At 36.9% G+C, this 21,723-nt stretch overlaps 1 protein-coding gene across 1 annotated transcript in view; it reads left to right on the forward strand.

The window, feature by feature from the left end:
• LOC108693909 (transcriptional enhancer factor TEF-1-like) overlaps positions 1-21,723 on the forward strand; it is a 161,473-nt gene that overhangs the window by 125,121 nt on the left and 14,629 nt on the right. The window contains exon 3 of the mRNA XM_018203106.1: positions 1,340-1,478. Coding sequence (XP_018058595.1) covers positions 1,340-1,478 — 139 coding nt within the window. The remainder of the gene's footprint in view (positions 1-1,339; positions 1,479-21,723) is intronic.

A 21,723-nucleotide genomic window follows, 5' to 3' on the forward strand; every position in this document is an offset into this window, starting at 1 on the left:
TAATTCTTGATCGACACAGATGAGATTAAATCGAGAATTTTTTCGTATCATCTGGAGAGTTTCCTGTTTTAGATCGCGTGTGCGACGATATTATATATCGAACGTTGTGAACGTGACTAGGATTCTCGGAAGAGACAAGCCTGTTTCCTCGCACCCTTTCCGCACTTCTCGGTATCTAAACACTCAGGATAATCGTCCATTTCTCGGCACGAAGAAACGCAGGAATCACACGTTCCTCTTCGTGCGGCACGGAAGTTTTTGATTCGTTGAAATTCCAGTCCCAACGAAGTAGTACTATTCGGACTACTGGATGTTTCCTGTATCGCGTATTCGCGCAACGTCGTCACCCTTCGAAGATACCCCTGTATACACTGCGGATCTCAACGCGATGGACGAGCGAAAGAAAAACGGACGAAAGAGACGAGAACGCGAGATATTCTCTCGATTCGGCAAGAGAAAAGGAGAAAGGATTAAGTCCACTCGGCCACGTTCCAGGCGTGGCTTCGCGGCTGTTGGAGATCCTTTGTTTCAGAGGGAGGAAGATCTCTCCGACCACGTTCGCGATAGATGCGGCAGATAAATCGCACGCGCGCGCGCGCGCGCGCGCGATCAGCGGTGGAATCAAAGATAAATGAACTTTTCCCGTGTCGAACGTGCTCGGGTCATCGAAATGCATCGCGGCAAAGGCACCCTTCTGTGACGAACGTAATCGTGACGAACGTGATGAATGTTTGCTTGAGAATCATAATTGAATTGCCTCAGAATGGAGAACGTTTTTGATCGGAAATTGATAGATGATAAGAGCTCGAGTTGGAACTGATAGCTGAACATGCATTTATGTCAATGCAAGTTTTTCAATACTTATAATTGTATGTATAGAAGTGATTGAAACTCTTATCGAATATTAAAATTGTATATTTATATTTTGTTATTATTTTTCATAAAGTTTGTTTTTAAAATATAATTTGATAATTATAATCACACTCACTATAATATACTTTAAAATATATATATATATAAAGAATTGGCTTAATCTATTCTGTCATAAACTGACATAAGAGCATAAATAGTTAATTTGTCATTTCATGAGTAATAATTATTTAGAAGTAAGGAAATGATTGATTGGCAATTTTAATTTAAAAATTAGTATGTCGTTAGTATCATGAGCATACATCATTTTTTTATTACATTTATTATATTTATAGTTTACGAGATTACTGAGAGCATGCTATTTTTTTCTGCGTAATTTTCTGCGAAAGCCTAATTAAGATTAAAGACGCATAGCTGATGATTGCAATCCTTTTTAGCCTATTCTAGATTAGATGATCGTATATTTCAGGACGAGAAGGACTTGTCGGCAGCGGACGCGGAGGGTGTGTGGTCGCCGGATATCGAACAGAGCTTCCAGGAAGCTCTTACCATATATCCGCCATGTGGTCGACGCAAAATCATCCTTTCCGACGAAGGGAAGATGTACGGTGAGTGCCACATATATATCTCTATCTATATCACAAAAAGTTCTTTTGTGCTTCATGCACTCCCACGTATACATGAATGTGATAGTCACGCAATTGACAAGGTACGTCGATAAGAATGCTGGGTTAAATTAAATGGTAATATTAAAAAAAACAATGCATGTTATTTCATATAATATACGCACAATTTTTTTTTTATTACGATTCAGTCCCGAAAAGAATATTATTATTTATTAGAGAATATCATTGTTTTCTTGAAAAAGATTATCTCTGTAAATGTAGCGTTATTTTGAAATAAAAATGTATATGATATTAATTTAAAAAATGCAAAAAAAATTATGAGCATGTCAAATATTAATCATTACTATTATAGTTTATTAAAATAACATGAGACTTTTAGAATTTTGAGAAGATAAGAAAAGAAGAAGAGAAAAATGACTTTTAATCAATTTTTTATTTCTATTGAATTTGATTTATTTTCAAAATACGAACTTTCTGCGACTCGCGCGATATTATGATAAAGTTAATTTAATACCTAATTAGCGAAATGCCTATTATGGCATTTTATCATTTTTTGGCAAATCTTTTCTCGCAAAGCGCATCTCGCGACAAAACTCTACATTCGACGTCACATTGTGTCAAAGTAACGTCCCTAATGTCACCCGATGGAAAGTTCAAGGAAAGAACATTTTTTTCCATGTGATGATCGCACCACCGACGAGCGATGGCAACCTCCTCCGCTCGCCGTCCTCCACGTACGCGATGACGGCGACGGAGAAACGTCCAGACGGGCGTCGTTATTGCTCCGGTGCTGAGGTCAGTCTACGTGACTGACCAGATATTGCCTAGTACGAGACCGGCGATACCGCCGTGGCCACCGCCGTAAACCACCACCACCATTAACCGCCATGAACTCGCCACCGGAGCAATAACGTCTCGCCTTCCAAGGAGGAATATTCGCCCCTTTGACTGCCCCCGGCGAACCCTTACTTTTGTACCCTCTTTGTGCGTCTTTTGTATTAATTTTCTCGCTTTCTCGATGAATTCGCCTTATACCTTTGCTTTCTTTATGGAGAACTATAATGAATTGCCATCGATTTGAGTTGGTCCAACGGAACACGACGGTAACAATAAAAACTCTAATTAATGATCAAGTATACAATTTGCGTAAAATTAAGCTGTAAAATATCAAATTTCAGAGAAGTCGTATATTACAGATGTATTAATTAATTACTTTATTACGTAAACAGATATTTTTTAAAATTATATTACAATTAATAAGGGTTTTTATGAAGAAAAAAATATAAGCAATACACTTCCAAAATATGTCATCAACGTTTTTATAATTGAGATATTCTTTAAACTTAAACGAATATGGAAATGCGTTTTATTTTTTTCCTTGGGCAAATAAATTCAGAGCTGGTCGTCTTCATCATTAATGGAATTAAAAGTGTTAATTTTATGGTAATTTTATGGAAGTAGATATCTTGTGCCAACCTGCTGTTATTCTCGAAAGGGCTGTAAACGAACCTTGAAATTGATCCCCAGTCCCTTTGCATCCGGGGATGCGACCGGATCGCTGCCACTTTTCTTCCATTCTTGCGTCTTGGTGGGCAAATTTTCCAGGCCGTTCGGCAGAAGGACGTAGGCCATATTCGCATGAATCCCATTCGTTAAGGCACAATGTCGCTTAATTTCCGAAAGCACTTGGCGCGCAAAGCCAAGCGGGTGGCAATTCAATCGCGATGCGCGCTCTATGAAAATGGAGTTTAATTCAAGCTCCTCCGTGTCGACGGAGCTGGTGGATGAAAACAGCAACAACGGCGACGACGGCGATGATGATGGCAATGATGTCGAAGCGACGTCGCGCCTCGCTATTACCCTTATTCTCGTTTCATTCTCATTTCACATGAATTATGATGGAATTACGATCGCAAAAATTTTATTAATTATTGTGATAACAGCATTTCTCGAATTTGGAATTATGGATTATATATATTTCTATGATATTGGCTTGTAACAAAACAAATTTTAGCATTGAAATAATTATAGAATATCTAATTAAACAGCTTTTTGATGATTAGATTTTATTAGCAAATTAAATAATTTAGATAAATTCAAGAAAAAGATTATAAATTTAAGAAACTTTTTATAGGTACTTTTTAGAGGTTTAATTAAATACTAAAGTACACTTAAAAATTATTGAATATAAATCTATCAATAAATATCTCTTGTATATTTTACGATAATTTTTGCTGTATATAAGTGTACGTATATTCGTAAACTGTATGAAAGATTTTTCCCTGTCTTGGAACATCTAATTAATTTGTAATATCTCAAGGGAGAGACAGAAGGAGACAGGAGCGATTCACGAGTACAAAGTTACGTGGGGGTATCTCAATTGAAAATCGTTCTCGTTCACTATCTCGTCGCTATCGCTATCGGAAAGTCTCGTACGGAGAAGTCGCTCTCACCGGGACGCAGTTTACCCCTCGGTAATTTCCCCTGGCATTGAGGAATGTGAAAGTCGGCGATTCTTCGCGTAGACCATGGAAGTGAAAGACAGAGAGAAAGATGGAGAGAAACGTGAGCGACGCGATATAAAATCGATCCTTCGACGTCATGAAAGACGAAGGAGCATCGCCGTCGACATCGTGCCGTCGTCGACGAGATGCAGTCGACCGTCCACCGGATGGAAACAAAGGATAACGAGGCGCGAAAATCGCTTAACGCGATTGGCCATCGATCCGACGGAAAACTTATCTCGCCCGTCGTTGCTCACTCGCCGAGCCAATAAAGGAGAGATCCCTCGGCCTTTCCGCGGGATTAAATATCTCGGGGCAATTTACCTCCTTCGATCTTTCCTCTCCGCACCTTCCTTCTCTTATCCATTCTTCTTTCTTTTTCTCTTACCCTTATCCAGACGCCGACGCCCAGATTTCACCGCGGAGAAACGATCGCCTCTCGTTCCCGAAGCGATACGAGAAAAAGAATCCAATCGATTTGAAATTTTTTCACGCGTAGCGCGCTGTATCGTTATTGATAATAATACGATGATTCAGTTCTTGAGATCGTTGAGAAAAGCATTGGCTACAATCTTCTAGATACTTTAAGAAGCAGAGAAAAAATTAATTAATGTAATAATAAGTGAAATTATGAAATAGATTAAAAATGTACGCATATGCACAGAAGGTAATTTTTTTACTGTATATACATATATACATTTTTAGAATATAGCCTTTCATTTGATAGAATAGTTTTCAAGTATTCTAAAAAATTGTAAGATAAGTATATTTCTCATAAATTTACGAAAAATAAAAATTTCTTTTAATCATATATTCGAGATGGCTTAGTTTCAAAAATATCCGCTTATCTTTCTGCTCTTGATTGGTTAAAAAAATAATATTAAAAAATGAGCTTTTAAAACACAAAATCATATCAAAATAACCCGAGTGGTTTCCGAAATTTTTGGAAAAACGAATTTTTCTTTCATGTATTTGTTTTGTCATATATATATTTCGTTTATCTTTCATTTTCTATATCTTTTATTTTCAGTTATTTTATCATGTATAATTTGCAGTTAATTACATGATTATTAATGCATTTTTTTCTAAATATTATTTAATTTCTTGTAATATCTTACAAGGTTTTCACACAGAGAAATCAAATTTTTCAAATGACTATAGTTCATTACATTGCAGCGACTGATCTGCACACTGTGCATAATTTTTAAATGAAGCGAGTCATAAAATTATGAAGTATATCATATTACGATGTGTGTGATTCGATCAATTGAAAATGAATTTTGGAGCATTGTAATTCTTCTCTTTTTATTGCTGGTGAAGACTTTATCTGAACATTATGTCTCTCGTACAGTGAAAAATAAATTACAACGAAACTAAAATAATTGCATAGGATGTGTTCGCAGAAATTCTACGAATGAAGGGATAATATCGACTAAAATCTGAAAAACAGAGAATAGAGCTTGATAATTATTATTTGATCAATAAAATACGTTTAGGTCGCTCCATAAAATTTGACGAGGACCTGTTAATTGCCTTTGATAGGATCGCGCTAACATCTAAGGAACTATTCGGGAGACTGAATTCCGCCTCATAAACCTGTCGCACCTTGCAAAATAATCGGGCATTACTTATGAGATCGCTGTGATGCATGTACCAGCGAGTCTTTTGGAAAAATATCGGGCTCTGCTTGCCGGTGAAGGCGGCAACTTTTTGTGAATGCAGTCGATAGTCTACGAACAATGTCAAAGTAGACTTCCTGTGTGTCGGAGCTGCGCGCGGATGTCGGAAGAGGAGAGGAAGAGAGTGGAAGGGCTCGATATTCTTTGTGGCCGTTTCAAGGTGGAAAGGAGCTTCCTTTCTTTCTCTTTCTCTCTTTCTCTCTCTCTCTCTCTCTCTCTCTCTCTCTCTCTCTCTCTCTCTTCTTTCTTCTATCCGCTTCTTCGTCCAAGCGGAAAGAAACCGCATCGTTCCTTCCCATGAAGGACTAGATCCTTCGTCCTTACGTCCACGGCATCCAATAAACCAGTAGAAATAAAAGGATCGCGCTGAGCATCGTCCTTGTCCGTTGTCGATGCATGCAACAAGGAGTGAGAACGTTTAGAGAAGCGTTTAGGTTCTTGCTTGTACACCAGAAAAGAAAAACTGCCGCTGCGGTCTCCCGGAACACCTCCGAGCGGCTTCCATCGGTGTAACTTCTCTCCCCATCGGTCAATGTTCCGGAACGAGCTTCGTAAATATAGTTTCTTGCAAATTTCCTCGCTCCCTCCCTCCCACTCTTCATCTCCTTCCTTCCCTCCTGTTTGGTTCTCGCATCCATCCGCCCGCTGGCGTTTACCAAGTAATATTATACGATCGACGCTTACGTCGCTTGCGCGAGCAGCTACGAGGAGCTTTTGAATAGATTTTCCGATCTATCGGACAATCTCAGGACCCACCAAGACAAACTCGCGCGAAACAGCTTCTATCGTTACATCCGTGCTAATCGAGCCGTATCAGATATACACGAATCGATGAATAATGGAAGGAGAATAAATTGGTTTCTTGATTACAAATTATGTTTTCATATGAATCAATATCATAAATATTTATTGACTGCAGTTTGCAATCGAGAATTTAGGTACCGATTTACGTCATTAAGATATATCTAAAATGATTTTGATACCGAAATGTCTATTATATTAGTACCGCCAAATATGGAGAGGATTTATTAGCGAATTGTGAATGATCAGGTCAAAGGTCCATTTTATTATAGTCGATAAAACGTATTAACGTACATCAAGAATAGCAGTAAAAAGAGGAATGGAGAAAACTAACAGGAAGTGAATTAAATTGCACAACCGAAATAAATCAGTACCGTTTATATACGATGAACTATCTTTCTGAATTACATCTAAATATCTTTTACGTCGATACCCGCGAGGAAGAACGGACGAGAGAGCGAATGAATGAGAACGTGCAGGTAACGTGCCGCTTGAACTCGAGTTGCGAGTCTGCATAGCTTCGGGTCGTATTTAAACAGATAAATCGACCACATGCAGATTCACCTGGTCTTTACTCGCAATCGCTTAAGTGACCTACACGATAAATCTATAAATCAAAGAGAAAGATATATGTGTATATAACTCCATGGCGAATTAATTGATTGACGAATGTCTCTTTAATTCGTCGAATGAAATTAAATGAATATTTTGTATCTACCGTAATTTTACCATAATTGAGGAGCTTTATTTTAAAAAAAATTTTTTTTACTTTGTAAGTCGGAATCACTTTTCTTTTCACTGAGAGAACTATTTTGGACCTTTCGCGCGTATAATAATAAATCGCATACTAATCGATCAGAAAAATGATTAGATATTCAGACTACTGAATAACTAATTGCTTAAAAAAACCGCATATCTCAGGTACACCGTGATCTTTGATATTAAATTAAGAACCGAGAGTTCTCCCGAGGATTAAGAAGGTAATCAACAAATAAAAAAATATTTTAAAGCACAACTGTGTTTTTTGTAACAATTGATTAATTTCATTTTGTGCATAAAAGAATTATAGTTACAAAAATATAAATAGTTTACAATATATTTTATATTTTATATCAAAATAAAATTTTATGTCAGCTTAGAGGATTGTCTATGGGTTGTCTTTGATTCTCTAACAATAATCTTTAACTAAGTTTTGTTATTACAATATATGCAAGGAGCTCAAGATCTATATAAAAATGGGTAAGGCTTTTTCTTCCGAGATCTCTTTATACTTTGATGTTATTCTTTTTGGCAATTGTAAACATCGCTATTGCTGCGATCTGATTAGAAATTACTATATTGCTTCTTCGCGCAAGACATGATATCAGAATTTCTTGACACGTTACATATACGAATTATTTTCCGCATGTTTCGTGCGAATTTAATGTGAAATAGAGGAGACACCTTACAGATCATGATACAGGAACATGCGAGGATACAGCGGTACGCCATGGCATTTATCTGATCGCTAATAACACGTAGAGTGCTGTCCCCGTCTATTATACTCCAGTCTTGCGATCACGTACTTGCTCTCCGAGCCTTATGGGAGAGCTATGCTGTATGTACGTGCGCCGTCGTATTCTGGTTTATAGGTCATCGAGCCGGGCATCATCGCAGCCAGGAAAACGCGTCATGCAACCGTGAATCTCGACCATAGATCGATCGTGATCGCTAATTAATTTGCGTTATATCATAATGTTTTGTATGTAAGAGCATGTAGTTAATGATCTTAATGAGCGAAACATAGAAAATGTTGTTCTCCGTCCGATTTGAATCTATTCTCGAACGTTCTTGCAATAGTCTCGTAAAATTTTTAGTAATGTGATCACCTGCTTGATATATTTTGTGTAATAGAAGAGTAAGCATAGTAGTTGCTATACAGAGTAAGTTATAAGTACATATTTTTAAATTTGGTGAGCATGTTTCTGGATAAAAAAGAATAATAAATGATCTTATGAGTGTAAATGCTATGTTGAAATAATATAGACATAAATACAGTAGTAAAATGGTCATTTTATTTGAAAGTTTCAGATGGATATTTTTTTGTTTATAACAGATGCTTAAAGTGTTGTCTATCGTTTTCCATTCCTAAGCACGACGTACACATAATTGGCACATTTGTTCGTAAATATCAAGATTCCATTATTTCGATAACGAAATATTTAAAATGTTCCTAATGTTCATTAGGAACATTTATTCTTCCTTTCTATGCAGAATCACGCTTATGAATTTTATGATTTACCCTGTGTATACATTGTACACAACAAAAACATTTTGTGTTTGTGTTAAAATTGATCCTTGTTCAAATTGTTATTAAATTTTTATCCGAGTGTTAATTTAATATAGGTTATATAGGTATATACTTCTAAACGGGGACAAGAAACATAATTCTATATGTGACGTGAAGGCTAAAAAGATAAATGATTTACGTTTGTTCGTGCAATATTTCTTACTTCTTGGTGACGCTGAGCAATATTGATCGGTCTCGTTTCAAACTATTATGATATGATTTTTTTTTTGGATGAAGTTCTTTAACGCAGTTCTCTCCTTTTTCGCTCTCTGATATTCCCGAGCTGCTTTATACGAAATATGCATCTATTTGAGAACAGGTTAGACAAAATCGTATTTTCGAAACATATTTAGATAGTTTCGTTCCCAAAAGCTTCTAGAGATTAAGGAAGGCTTACTGTTATGTATAGAGTGCATCACTGTGTAACGAAACGATTAAAGCTGTTATAACATCCCTAATATATCAAGCGTTTCTTCGTGTATATAAAATAAAATATTAATTATTTAGTTTCAAAATTTAATTTGAAAAGATTAATAATTGAGTAAAGGAGACGGAATAGTGTGCTAAAAATTTTAATACTTGGGACAGAATTTTTTCGCTCTAATCTATCTATGTCTGAGAAAGAAAAAAGAGTAAATATCGAACATTTACTAGAATATCGCGATCCTTGGATGTGCTGTAATTTTCTTGACACGACAGGATCCTATATATCGGTGCAAATGCTCAAGAAAGTAGTGGAAGGATATAGTGGATGGTTATGTATGTGTGTTTGTGTGTATGAACACTGGCCACCGTGGATGTAGAGGGTGGAGGAGGAGGCAGTGTCCAGTTATTGACCGGCGGAAGGAGGGTGTCTCAGGCGTTTCCGACGCTTTCCCCAGCAATTCTGGAACCGTCGCCTTTCGTCACCGCGATGACTCGGCAATCTCGATGAACGTTGAGATTCACGGGTTACATCAAAAGTCGTCATGGATTTCTTTTAATTAATACCGAGTTGCAACTATTCCTCAGCAAAAAAATTTCATTGAAGGTTATATAATGTTTTCTTGTTATAGCTTGGATTTAAAAAAAAAGTCTGTTAAAATATAATCCATTTAAAATTAGCTCATAAAAATTATCAAAGAGACTATCTCGCGCAAAATAAAACACTCTGAATGTCATGTGAAGAAACATCCATATAAAAAAATATTATAAAAATAATATGCATAAAAAATATGCATAAAATATTCATTTGCCTGTTTTCAAGTTATCGGACTTTGAAATCATGGAACATAGTTAAATTAAATAGAGCTTTCAAGCATTTATTTATTACATTCATCGATTATTCGATATTACATATATCGAATATTTCGTTCGTAAATTGATATGAAAAGCGGTTGTAGAATTTTATTAACTAAAATCCCAAAAAGGATGTAATGAAAGTAATGCTGAATAGTTGTCACAATATATACATTAAATAATATAAAATCACACTTGCTTTTTTTACTCTGTATTTTTTGTAAAGTAATTGTTTTCATCTGAAAATTAAATAATGCCAAAATGTATAAAAGATAAAATAAGATCGAGAGTACTAAAAAATGAAATAATTCAAAACAAATTTATTATTTAGATCAGCAAGTTTTAGGCGAGTATAATATTTAGCAAGTATATGTTACCAATCTTCTAAATATATACCGATAAACTCAAATTCGATGATTTCATAAGGCAATAAGTTTCACAAATAGAACGATTTGATTAAAAAGAATTTTTTTACGCATGCAGTAATCCGATAAAAAGATAACTTTCGACGCTGCCGAAATCGGTGTCGATTACGAAATAAAAAACATCAAGCGGATAATTTCGCGTGGCGAGTCCCGGAGCGCGTTAACGAGATACGGAAGCGCAATTTCGATGCCCTTTCATGCTTTCGAAGCGACTGACATAGCTAGCTCGGTCCCCCAAGGGAGCTTCTTTCTCCTAAGGACATCCATTTTCGCTCCTTTCGTAGCCGCGGCAGCAGCGATTGCCAAGCTTCTTCTTCCTTCCTCGATATCCGATCCAATAATCCGATACCGAGCGGCCGTCGGAGCGTGAAATTATGGGCATTGACACGACACTGCGGACTCTCCTTCGGCAAGGGAGACTCCGCTCCGACGACGAATAAGACGAGTCACCGAGAGATCAAACTTTCTCTATCGGAGACGCGTCAGTCAAGCACAAATATATCGGATACAGGATAGCACAATGTTTCTCAAAATCTTTCCCGATAGACGGGATACTTTCCAATATTTTTTACGAAAATATTTATGGAATACAAATTAATGAATATTATTTGCATAATATCATATTGATGCGTAATATTTAAAAAAAAAACCTGTACATAAATTGAATTTTATACGATAAGCAAAAAAGAGATACTTATTCAAAGATGTTGCAGTCTAAATTTTCTAAGTTACGTGAATAAGTTACTAGTTATCTTTCATTTATTAGATTTATTCATTTAAATTACTTGTAAAGTGACACGTATTACGTTGCTTTCGCACATTAACAATAGATAAAATACTTCAACAGCTAACATGGAGATGAGAGCGTAAACATAGAGATGAGGTGCAAAATATTCACGCAAGTTTCTAACTGCTGCGACAACGCGTACATACATAACGTATACACGTAACCGCGAGAGAAATTACATACATGTTCGTACACAGATACGGGCAAGCGTGTCGCGTACACACCACATACATACACACACGTTGGAAGTCCAGCGTGAACGCAGACGCGAGTACTGGAGTGGATAGGTCGGCAAGGGATGTAATAATCTGCGTCCGCATTGTCCGTCTTGCCGGGCATGGCCGAGTCCTTTGACATCTCGCGGAGTTTAATTAAACTCGAGCGTATAATAGCTCCCCGACGACGACGATGGAAGCAGGCGAGCGAACCGACATTCGCGTTTCCCCGTGCCTGCCTGGCATTTCGCCGACCGTCGACGCTGTAGACGGCGCCTTGGTGTTTTGCGAATCTCGCGGGGACGACATCACCTGTCCCACGAAAACGTAAAAGAATTGCCCGGAAAGATTTGTTCTCCTGCGCCGCGGAGAGTTTTGTTTAGGCGCGTGTCTGTTCAATCGAATGAATTATTTTTGAATCAAGATTGCGTTTTTTTAACTCAAATTCTTCCTGAAATCGAATCTCGACGCAATCTCTTGAATTTCTTGTAGACACGAGGGAATTATTTCTGTTTGTATATTGTCCCATTTCGAAATGAACTATTCAAGTGATGAAAAAATATAGGGAGGATTGTTTTCGTAATTAATATGATATATGTCAGAAAAGATTTTGAATTGAATCCGGAATCTTCATTAAAGTGAATTACCGAGAGTACAATGGCAGCGCCCGTTCTTCTCGAGATATCCTGTATAACTTGATTTGTCCGATATTAAAATGCTTCAAAGGCGTCGATGATGCAAACACCCACACCGCCCGTTGCGCGCCATTAATTTCGCACGGGAACCGTCCCTTCTTCCGGTTATATGCACGAGCGAAAGACCAAGGACGAAGGCGGTCGGTCGCCAAACTCTCCGCTCAAGAAAGCAGCCAAGTATTTTAATTAGCGCAAGTACGTCGTTTCATATTTGTACAGGACGAGGGTGCTTTGCCGTTGCGCGATGTAATGAATATTAATTCGCGGGAGGCACTCTCTTTATTCCGTCCGCGCTTTTAGAAATAGGAAAGGATGGCGTGGAAAAAGGCCTTCAAGCCAAGCCGAAGCGATCGCCTTTTTTCCCTTTTTGCTTCTTCGAGATTATTGCTATATTCTCTTCTTCCGCCTCCGCTGCTTAATAATTCAGATTGCGCGGGTATTTTGCTGGGCTCTCTTGCCCCTCGCCGGTCTTTACCTAAAAGACAATATAAAAATGGACAACGGTGTCCCAACGGATGGCTAATGCAGTAATCGGCTTAATAGTCAAGGAAAAAAATTCTCTAATGTATAATGTAGTAATAATACTAACACGAGAAATTTACAAAATTGTAGAATAAGAAGGATGACTCCGTTGTGTGGATGATTGAACAAAGTATTAGGGAAGAAGAAATGTTCAACATCAGGTATAGAGATTCAAAGGAAAGATGTAACAGGATTGCATAATTATTAGATATTACAGTAACACGATAATAAAATGGTCGGTGTAAGAAAAGCACCGGAAAGGTGCGATCGAGAAAAGCGGGAAAGTTAATAAAACACGGAAGACACGGTGGAAAATGGAAGTCACGGTTGGCAATAAAATTACACAATTTTGCAATGTCTCAGCGCGATGCGGCATAAAGATGAAACAAGACGGAATAGGAAGAAACGCGAGAATATTTGAAAGCATGTAGATTGAGGATAACGAAGAGAGCGAGAAAATAAAACTGCAACATTGTAGTATAATAAAGTCGCGACAATTTTATAATATTAGCGCAACGTAGTAATGGAGAGACGGAACGAGAGAAACAACGCGGAAACAAAGAAAAAAAAAAGAGAGATGAGAGAAAACAGGAAAAGATGAAACGGTCCACGAGACAGTGTAAAAATTACTAAACGTGTCCGACGAGCGAGTAACGTAGTAATTAGCTTAAAAATCGCAGAACAAAGGTAACTTCCGTGATTTTTTTAAAACACATACATAAAACACACGTAACACATTACGATGTAACGTAAAATATCAGAGGAGAGTCAACGGAAAGCAAAAACGATATATAATGCAGTATAAATTCGCTCATTGAATAAAAATACGGATAGGAAGTGGCACTGTGACCAATGATAACAACTTTAACCGATTATAACAAAAGCGTGCGAAATGTTGGAAGTTTCAAAAATAAAGAAAAGAATATTAATAAGATAAAAAGATCGTGTAACTTGTGCAATTAGCTTTCCGCGGAATGGCGGTGTTCCACGAACATTTTTTAGGTGCTCCGCAAAATTTTCCGCTGATAATTACATTTTTCCATAATTTTAAATGTCTCAACTTTAACTTCCGCTTGAACTATAATTTTGCACTTTTTATGCTAATTCGAAAGAATAAAAATAAAATATATGTTGCTCATTTATAATTTTTTTATTAAAAATGTGTAAATTAATATAACTCAAAGTTAAACGTACGTATTCAACGTTTTTGATTAAAAGAATGACTGCTTATTAGTAAACAATTGTATTTTCTCTTCTATATTTCAGTCGCTATTGTGATGCTTTTATTTACGGGGGCTTTGTTCATTATAGGTTCCAAAATATATATTTTTGTTTTTTAATAAGATGAAAGCAGCTGTAGTTCCTATATAGTTGAACAAAAACTACGAAATATAATAGAACACACGACGATAAAGTTGCGAGGATTCTGTGACACCAGCATCGTAATGGAGCGACAATGAGCATGGTAATGGTAAACGAGAAAAACGATACGAAGTAAACGAAACGGATAGAGTATGAAACAAGAGTGAGATAATCGCGAGTGAGACAGAAAAGCGAAGTACAGTCTTGCGAAGGATGGTCTAAGGGAGTTACGGTGAGGACAGAGGGAACATCGCCCTTACGCAAACTATGCGCTCACTCGAAAGATCGTTTCAAGGTTTACGGAAGGCGTATAATCTCGTTTATCGTCCTCGTAAATCCGGGGATATATACTCCTCGGCGTTCGCGTCGCCCATCCCCTCGCGCGCACGCCGCCACCCACTTTTCGTGTGTAGGGAAACCTGGGTGGTGCTTTAATCCCTTTCCATTTTACGAGCGCCTTTTACGAGCACGCCTTGCAGGACCGTTTGCACCGATATGCAGGTTTTGGAAACGAACGAGTTGCCTTCTGGTTACCTTACGCACCGGGCGTGCTGGAAATCAGTTGCACTTAGCTGTGATTGATAGATTTAAGCGCGATTTTTCTTATAAACTCTTTAAAGTTAGTTCACGTTAAGATTGAACAGTACCGAAGTTTTTATCGATCCAAAATGTATTTCATCTTTGTTAGACATTTTATTTGATTATTGATTATAGAGATATTTGAAACTAAAATATTGAAAATTGTGACATAACTCTGGAACAACAGATCTGAGATTTTACAAATTTACGCGTTAGACAAGTGAGAGATTTCAATCTCTTTTCGGGGACACCCGATATGTGTAAGCCGGGGCGTATTCTGCATCGTATCCGCAGAAGTACCGTGGTGGGATAAAATCGTCCGCCTGTATATCATGAAAATTGTGCACGAAAACAACGATGCTGTGGTGGCATCGTAAAGGGAAAGGCGCGATTCGATTCTTCGTTTTCATTGCGTAGGAGCAGCAAATGGGGATTTAGTGAATGCGATTCCGTCATGTTGCGTTGCTCTTTAAGATGTATTTTATGCGATAACTTTCTACAGTATGTAACTTTCGCGTAAAATAGGATATACGATTTGACAATAAAGTTTCAACTGATTATATATAAAACGTATGCATATTTAAAGCTTTAAGTGTTTCTACATCTTATAAGTGAATTTCTATCGTTTTTTCTTATAATTGTAATCAATTTTTAGCGATATAATTTGTCGAACAATATGTTTGTTTGCAGATCTGCGTTTATTGTATTATTTGTAATTTTTACTGTATAAAAATTTATTTGGCTATTGTTAAATGATGAGTTTAAATGAAAAAGAACAACTACTATAAATCGATTTGATATTTTATAATATTTAAAAATTCAAAAATATGATTCAATAAATGAATATTAAATATATATAATTTATAATTGTTTTATGTAAATAAAAAGAAAAATTATTTATTGTAAAGATTGTGAAATATAATTTAGAATGTTTATTTATTTTTAATTAGAAGCGTTTTATCTGATTATCTGTGCAAATTAATTTATTCTCGAAACCGAAATACAAAATTAGAAAATGGAAAACTTCAAATATTGGCAGTAAATGTCACTATAATTTTAACTCGGCATCGCAAAAATTATTCTCATCCTTCTTTTTTCTTCCAAGCAGTAAGAAATAATTGCTTAAGCAATTATTTTTACCTTCCTCTTAAGTACGGAAGTACTGAGTGTGATTTGACCATTTTGCGAACAATAAGAAATTGAATGAAGAATAGTGAAGAGCCAAGGGCGACTAGATAACTTGAAGCGGTGAGCGGGAAATAAATTTTCTGCCAGTAAAGTCCGCCGATTTGAAGACATATTTGCAAGTCGTGTGTACATTTTTTACACACTGTTAGACTTTCCGACTGTTAAGCTTCGTAAAGTTTCAAGCGAAAAATGAAAAGAAGATTCGCATTCAATAAATCATCCGTCGTTTTCAGAATCGTGATACGAGAATAGATTTACAGTTACATATATAAAATGTGATCATAGATCAGTATTTGATATATATATTCCGATAAATAATCTGAGATATACGCAGATAGGATCCTTGGACAAAGAGAAAAGTAAGATTTATGAGAGAATTTATATTAAGATTAAATTTTAATATATGTCGCAGAATCTTATGATGATACTTTTATTGAAGAGAAACAATATACTAGCTTTTTAAATTTATGAATAAATTTTGTGAGATGCAATTTATAAAATGATAATTGGATTAAATATTCATCTTAATTTTACATTTTCTTTATACATAATTGAAATTTAATTAAGCAGTTGGTTTATTGAAGAAAATACAAAGTTAGAAACTAGAAAAAGATTGTATTTAAATAATGCAATACTTTTGTTTAAAATATTATTTTTATCCTTGAAATACATTTCCGACTTTTTCATTTTTCTCGCATGCAAAAGTTTACTGAACAAGTGCAATAAAGACTTATATCTCGCACAGCTTTTAAGCAACACGTTTTAAAGCACAAGTGCTTTATTATATATATGATACGTATCTGTGTCAATTTAATATTGACGTGAGATGCACGAAACTGGCTGTGGAGTTTCCATCGGAGCGTTGTAAAATCCGACCTCGCGAAACCCGAAGAAAATCACACCTACTTGTACGTATCTATTCGTTCGTGTTTCTCTCATGAGCACGCACACGAACAAGCACGTGCGTAAGAGAGAAAGAGAAAGAGAAAGAGAGAGAAAAGACTTACTGAGTTAGCGGAATACGAAGATAGAAAGAGAGATGGTCGTGCGAAGGAAGCAGCAGAGTGCGAGAGGGTTGCAAGGTGAAACCGCTCGACAAGGATGTGCGCAGGGGTATATAGTACAAGGTACATGTGAGTTGACGAAGAGGGAAGAAGACAGAAGATCGTGAAAGGGAGCGAAAAGGCAGAGATGAGATAGAGAGAGCGAGAGCGAGAGAGAGAGAGAGAGAGAGAGAGAGGCAGGCGGTAGTTGTGTGTCGAGAGCTTGCTATACCCCCATTTCGACCTCTCTCCTCCCTCGAGGAGGGGGTCGGTGAGGGGACGGGGTGGCGAAACTATGCGAAGAATGTGCAATTAGTGAACAGAGCATGAGGTGGAGTCGGGGGTGAGGGTTGGCGCGGGGAGCTGGGAATGGTACGGGTCCCGGAAAGGGAGCGAGTATACGGGTCGTGGGGGAGGAAGGCGGGTTGTCGACGGATCCTGGTATGGTGGTGCCATGCCGGCGAATGGTCTCTCTCTCTTTCTCTCTCTCTCTCTCTCTCTCTCTCTCTCTCTCTCTCTCTGTCTCACTTACTCACTCACTCACGCACGCTCTTGCTCTCTTAGTGTGTGTCGGTGGCAATGTTGAGGATGGTAGTGGTGCTGTAGCGCCGAAGAAAATGGAAAGAAAGGAAGATGGATGGAATGGCGCCTAGGGATGATAAGAAGAAGAACGGACTGGGTTGCGGGGTTTGCCCGGTAGTTGTAGTAGTAGCAGAGGGGTTTGTCGAGGTCGTCAGGGTGGGGGTCACCGTGTCAAGATGCGAGAGAATCCTCCTTCTGGCGCAAGGACACTTATCGACTTCCCAACTCCTTCGGCTTCTCCCCGCATCCTTGCTTCGAAAGTATATACGCCCATATAGCTTTTTGGGGTGCCTTTTGAGGCCACGCGGGAGTATCTCTGCTTTCTCGTTCCTTGCGCGATCAGATACTTGACGACTTCCTTCACTGCTTTCACGAATGTTACGAGAAGCTTTATCATATTATTTTTTTTTTATCTTTATCGAAAAGGAAAAAATCTCAAATTGAATTTTGGAATTGTGATATTTATGTTATTGAACAGAATAAATCTCTTTACAACTATCTCTTTACAATAGAGTACTTGGATTTTTTCTTTTAAATACAATATTCTTATTTGTATTGTTGATTTCCTTAAAACTTTTCCATAAAACATTTATAATTAATTTTTTTTTCCATGTTTTTTTAAATTGCGGCATATTAAGACATAAATATTTTAATTGATGGAATTATTTTGCTTCTAGAAGCATTTTTTTATTCTTCTTGAAAGAGTCAGAGAAAATTAAGAGCACAGAATTTTCCGGATCAAAAGTATTTTTGACGGTTGAGCTGGCGTGAACGGAGTTTAAGGAGCCCTTTTCATGTGCTTAACCGTAGAGGTAGGCCACGGTGTGTTCAGTAATCGCTAATTGACCAAACGAGCTTAAACGCACTTCGCCAGTTGAAGGACCGGCACGAGGCGTACTGTTTGTGAACCATCGATTAGCAACGGTGCTTCGTGGTAAAGTCCAGGATACCCCGAGGACCACTGGTGAGCCTCTCGGGCCCTCGACATGTCAAAAGCGATCCCTCTCGACGACGTCAACCGAGCACCAAGGTCGTTCGAGTGAGTACCCTCCGTTATTGCAGCTCGTACTAGCTGCACAATTCGCAGCTCTACTCCATAACGTAGATATCAACGGTATTGAAATGAATTGTTCAGACGATGATGGATCTTAGAAAAACGAGGAGATAAGATAATCTTTTTCATGAAATCAGTTAATAATTATGCTAATAGAAGAACTTAATTGAGGCAACAATCTGGTGATAAAAAAAGTCATAAATTAATAAAAAATGTTGATAGAGAGTTCTCAGTTATATCTACTTATAATTATATCTACTTACAATTTTAATATAAATAATACCTGCAGTTATATTATTTATGACATAACGGTGGTTAATTAGAGATCTATACGTAATCAAAAGATATAATTATTTGATAGTGGAAAATTTATATGAATCGGGAAATGTCATTTTTATAAATCGAAACCTTAAAATTGTACAATAATTTAACGGTTTACGCTAATGAGAGATAAATGATATTAATAAGTGAGTAGTGAATAATTGCCAAAAATTTCTAATGTTAATATTTTTCGTTGGATATTACCATATTCTCTTGCGTCTCTATAATTTCATGAAAGGCTTCTACGCACTTTTCCGCTATTTATAATCGATAATAACTCGGTATATTTCTTTAAAACAAGTTTAAAATTTTTTTATGTGTAAAAATTTGACGAACTGATAAAAAATAGATATTAATCAATAACAATCAATAGTTTTATCATTTTTTTAATCTCAAAAAAAGTTACACTTTAATTTTGATTTGATATTTTCACATGCTAATGCGATTTTCATAATGTTCTTTTCATAATGTTCTTTTCTTTCATAATGTTCTTGCGCATCCTAACATCGATAATTGAGTACGCCATTTAACGGTCTTTGCGAAAGCAAATACGAATCTAATGATTGGAGATTTATATCAAGCTACGATGTTTAATGATGACCATTAAATCTAATATAATTAATAAACACTGAATGCACAATGGTGGTATTTATAACTACATTATTTTCGGAATAATATATTTATACGATACATTTAATGTGCTGATCATGATATCATATTTCAAAAAACCATTTCTTCAGTTATCCCAAGAAATACTATAATCATTTAGCGAAAATGCAAATTAATATGATATAATAATTAATTGGCGACTTAAATTGATAAATAATTACATAATTATCAATAATTCATCTTGTAAACATACAAGATCAATTGTTATATACATCGATAATTTGGGAATAAGAAAAAATAAATTGTAGCTGTATAAACTGAATAATTTGTATAATCTTTAAAAACTTGAACAGAAAATTCATAAAACAACTAATGAGCAGCTACTTGCTACGATTTATAAGATATTGTCTAAAAATTATGTATGTAAACAGATATTTTACTGAACATTTGTCGCTGAATGTCTTTCCAACGGGAAGCCACGCGTGGCTTCGCGTTTCGCTAACGAGCTTATAATGGGACATATTTCTTCTATGTAAGCTTCCTCGCTGTCATTTCCAATCAGGCAGTAATAACGCTTTGGGGATCTCTTAAAATAGAGTTACGCGTATGCAACAAATTGTATCTTCTTACTCGGGATCATTGGTAGTTCACACATTTTGCTATAAATAAACAAGCGAGAGAGAAAGATCTCGTTGCTCGTTACTTCGCGATCATAATGGCCCTTCTTGTTAAATTGAGCATCAGCCAAGTGATTTACGTTGATTGCTCGTCGCGTCGCGCATCTAGCAGTCTCTTTTCCTTTCTCTATTCCTCTATTCTTCTTTCCTCTCTCTCTCTCTCTCTCTCTCTCTCTCTCTCTCTCTCTCTTTCTCTTTTGACTGCTCTTATCCTACTCACTATGTACATCCGGTGTCGATCGTTGATCTCGATCTCATCTACATGCTCGGGCAATGATCGATCTTCGCTTCGCTTGAAGTGCCTGGGACAAGACTCTTATATGTTCCCCTTTTCTACTCTCGTCATTCGACGCTCTTTGTGAAAAAAGGGCCATACCTTCTTCGATAATAAATTGCTTCTAAGCTTGCACAGGTAGCCGAAAAAGACATTTTATCAGCTAATAGCAAGCGATCAAAAAGGAACACTCAATTATCGATGTTATGCGCAAAAGAACATTATTAAAATCGCACTAGCATGTGAAAATATCAAATCAAAATTAAAGTACAACTTTTTTTAAGATTAAAAAAACGATAAAACTTTGTTATTGATTAATAGATATTTTTTATCAGTTCGTCAAATCTTTACGCATAAAAGATCTTTAAATTTGTTTTAAAGAACATAGGTATTTTTGATCTCGCAACAATTTATTGACCATTCTATTATTAATATTCAATTATCATGTATCTTAGCATAGGTCAGCATTTTGTATGTGTTACTGAGAAGATAGGGAGATGAACGGATTGGAGCAAAAGCATCGAGTAAAAAGTCGAAAGGGTAAAATGTAACCAATATCGTTAATACAATGATTCGTAAGTACCATCGATCTGACGGGGTAGGAAAAGTCAAATAAACCGAGTCTCTTCTTTGTAGTCTGTGGCGTTCTATGGAGATGCCTAAGCGGCATAATCGACCCCCTACGAAGAATGTTCGGCCTTCAAAAACAGAGAAGGAACGCGGCCGACGGTGGCGCATGGTTCATAGCGGGCCATTTAACGGTCTTTGCGAAATTGAGTCATCACGCGGTTCCCCTGGAATCTCGAATATTTTCCTCCCGATGCTTCAGCTTCTCCGTACCACCTCTCTCTCCCCCTCTCCCTCCCTCCCTCCCGATCCCTCTCGTCTCGTCGTACCCCCTACTACAAGGACTACAGACTCTTGCACATCTCTCCTCCCTCTTACGTTACTATCCGACGAAGGTAGCGTACTTTTGTAGATCCTTGTCGTCATGATCCTTCGCCGCGAATTCGCAACTTCGCAGCGGAAGCGAGCGGATTTCGAATTTCCGTAATCGAGAAAGCACAAATTTGGGGGCGCGTCCGCGAGACGTTGCCCGAATTTGTTTTGCCCATCTAGTACTGTATTTCTCTCATAACTTCTGCATGCGAGAAATATGAAGTATCCATTACGTATTTTTGACTCATAAAATATTATGAAATTATTTAATTAAACTGCATTTACGTTTGTATATGAATTATTTTTATTTTATCTAAAGGGAAGTCTCATTCTTTTTTTTTCAATTTATAATAATATATAATTT

This window comes from Atta colombica, unplaced genomic scaffold (assembly GCF_001594045.1).
Source record: "Atta colombica isolate Treedump-2 unplaced genomic scaffold, Acol1.0 scaffold111, whole genome shotgun sequence".
Lineage (NCBI taxonomy): Eukaryota > Metazoa > Arthropoda > Insecta > Hymenoptera > Formicidae > Atta > Atta colombica.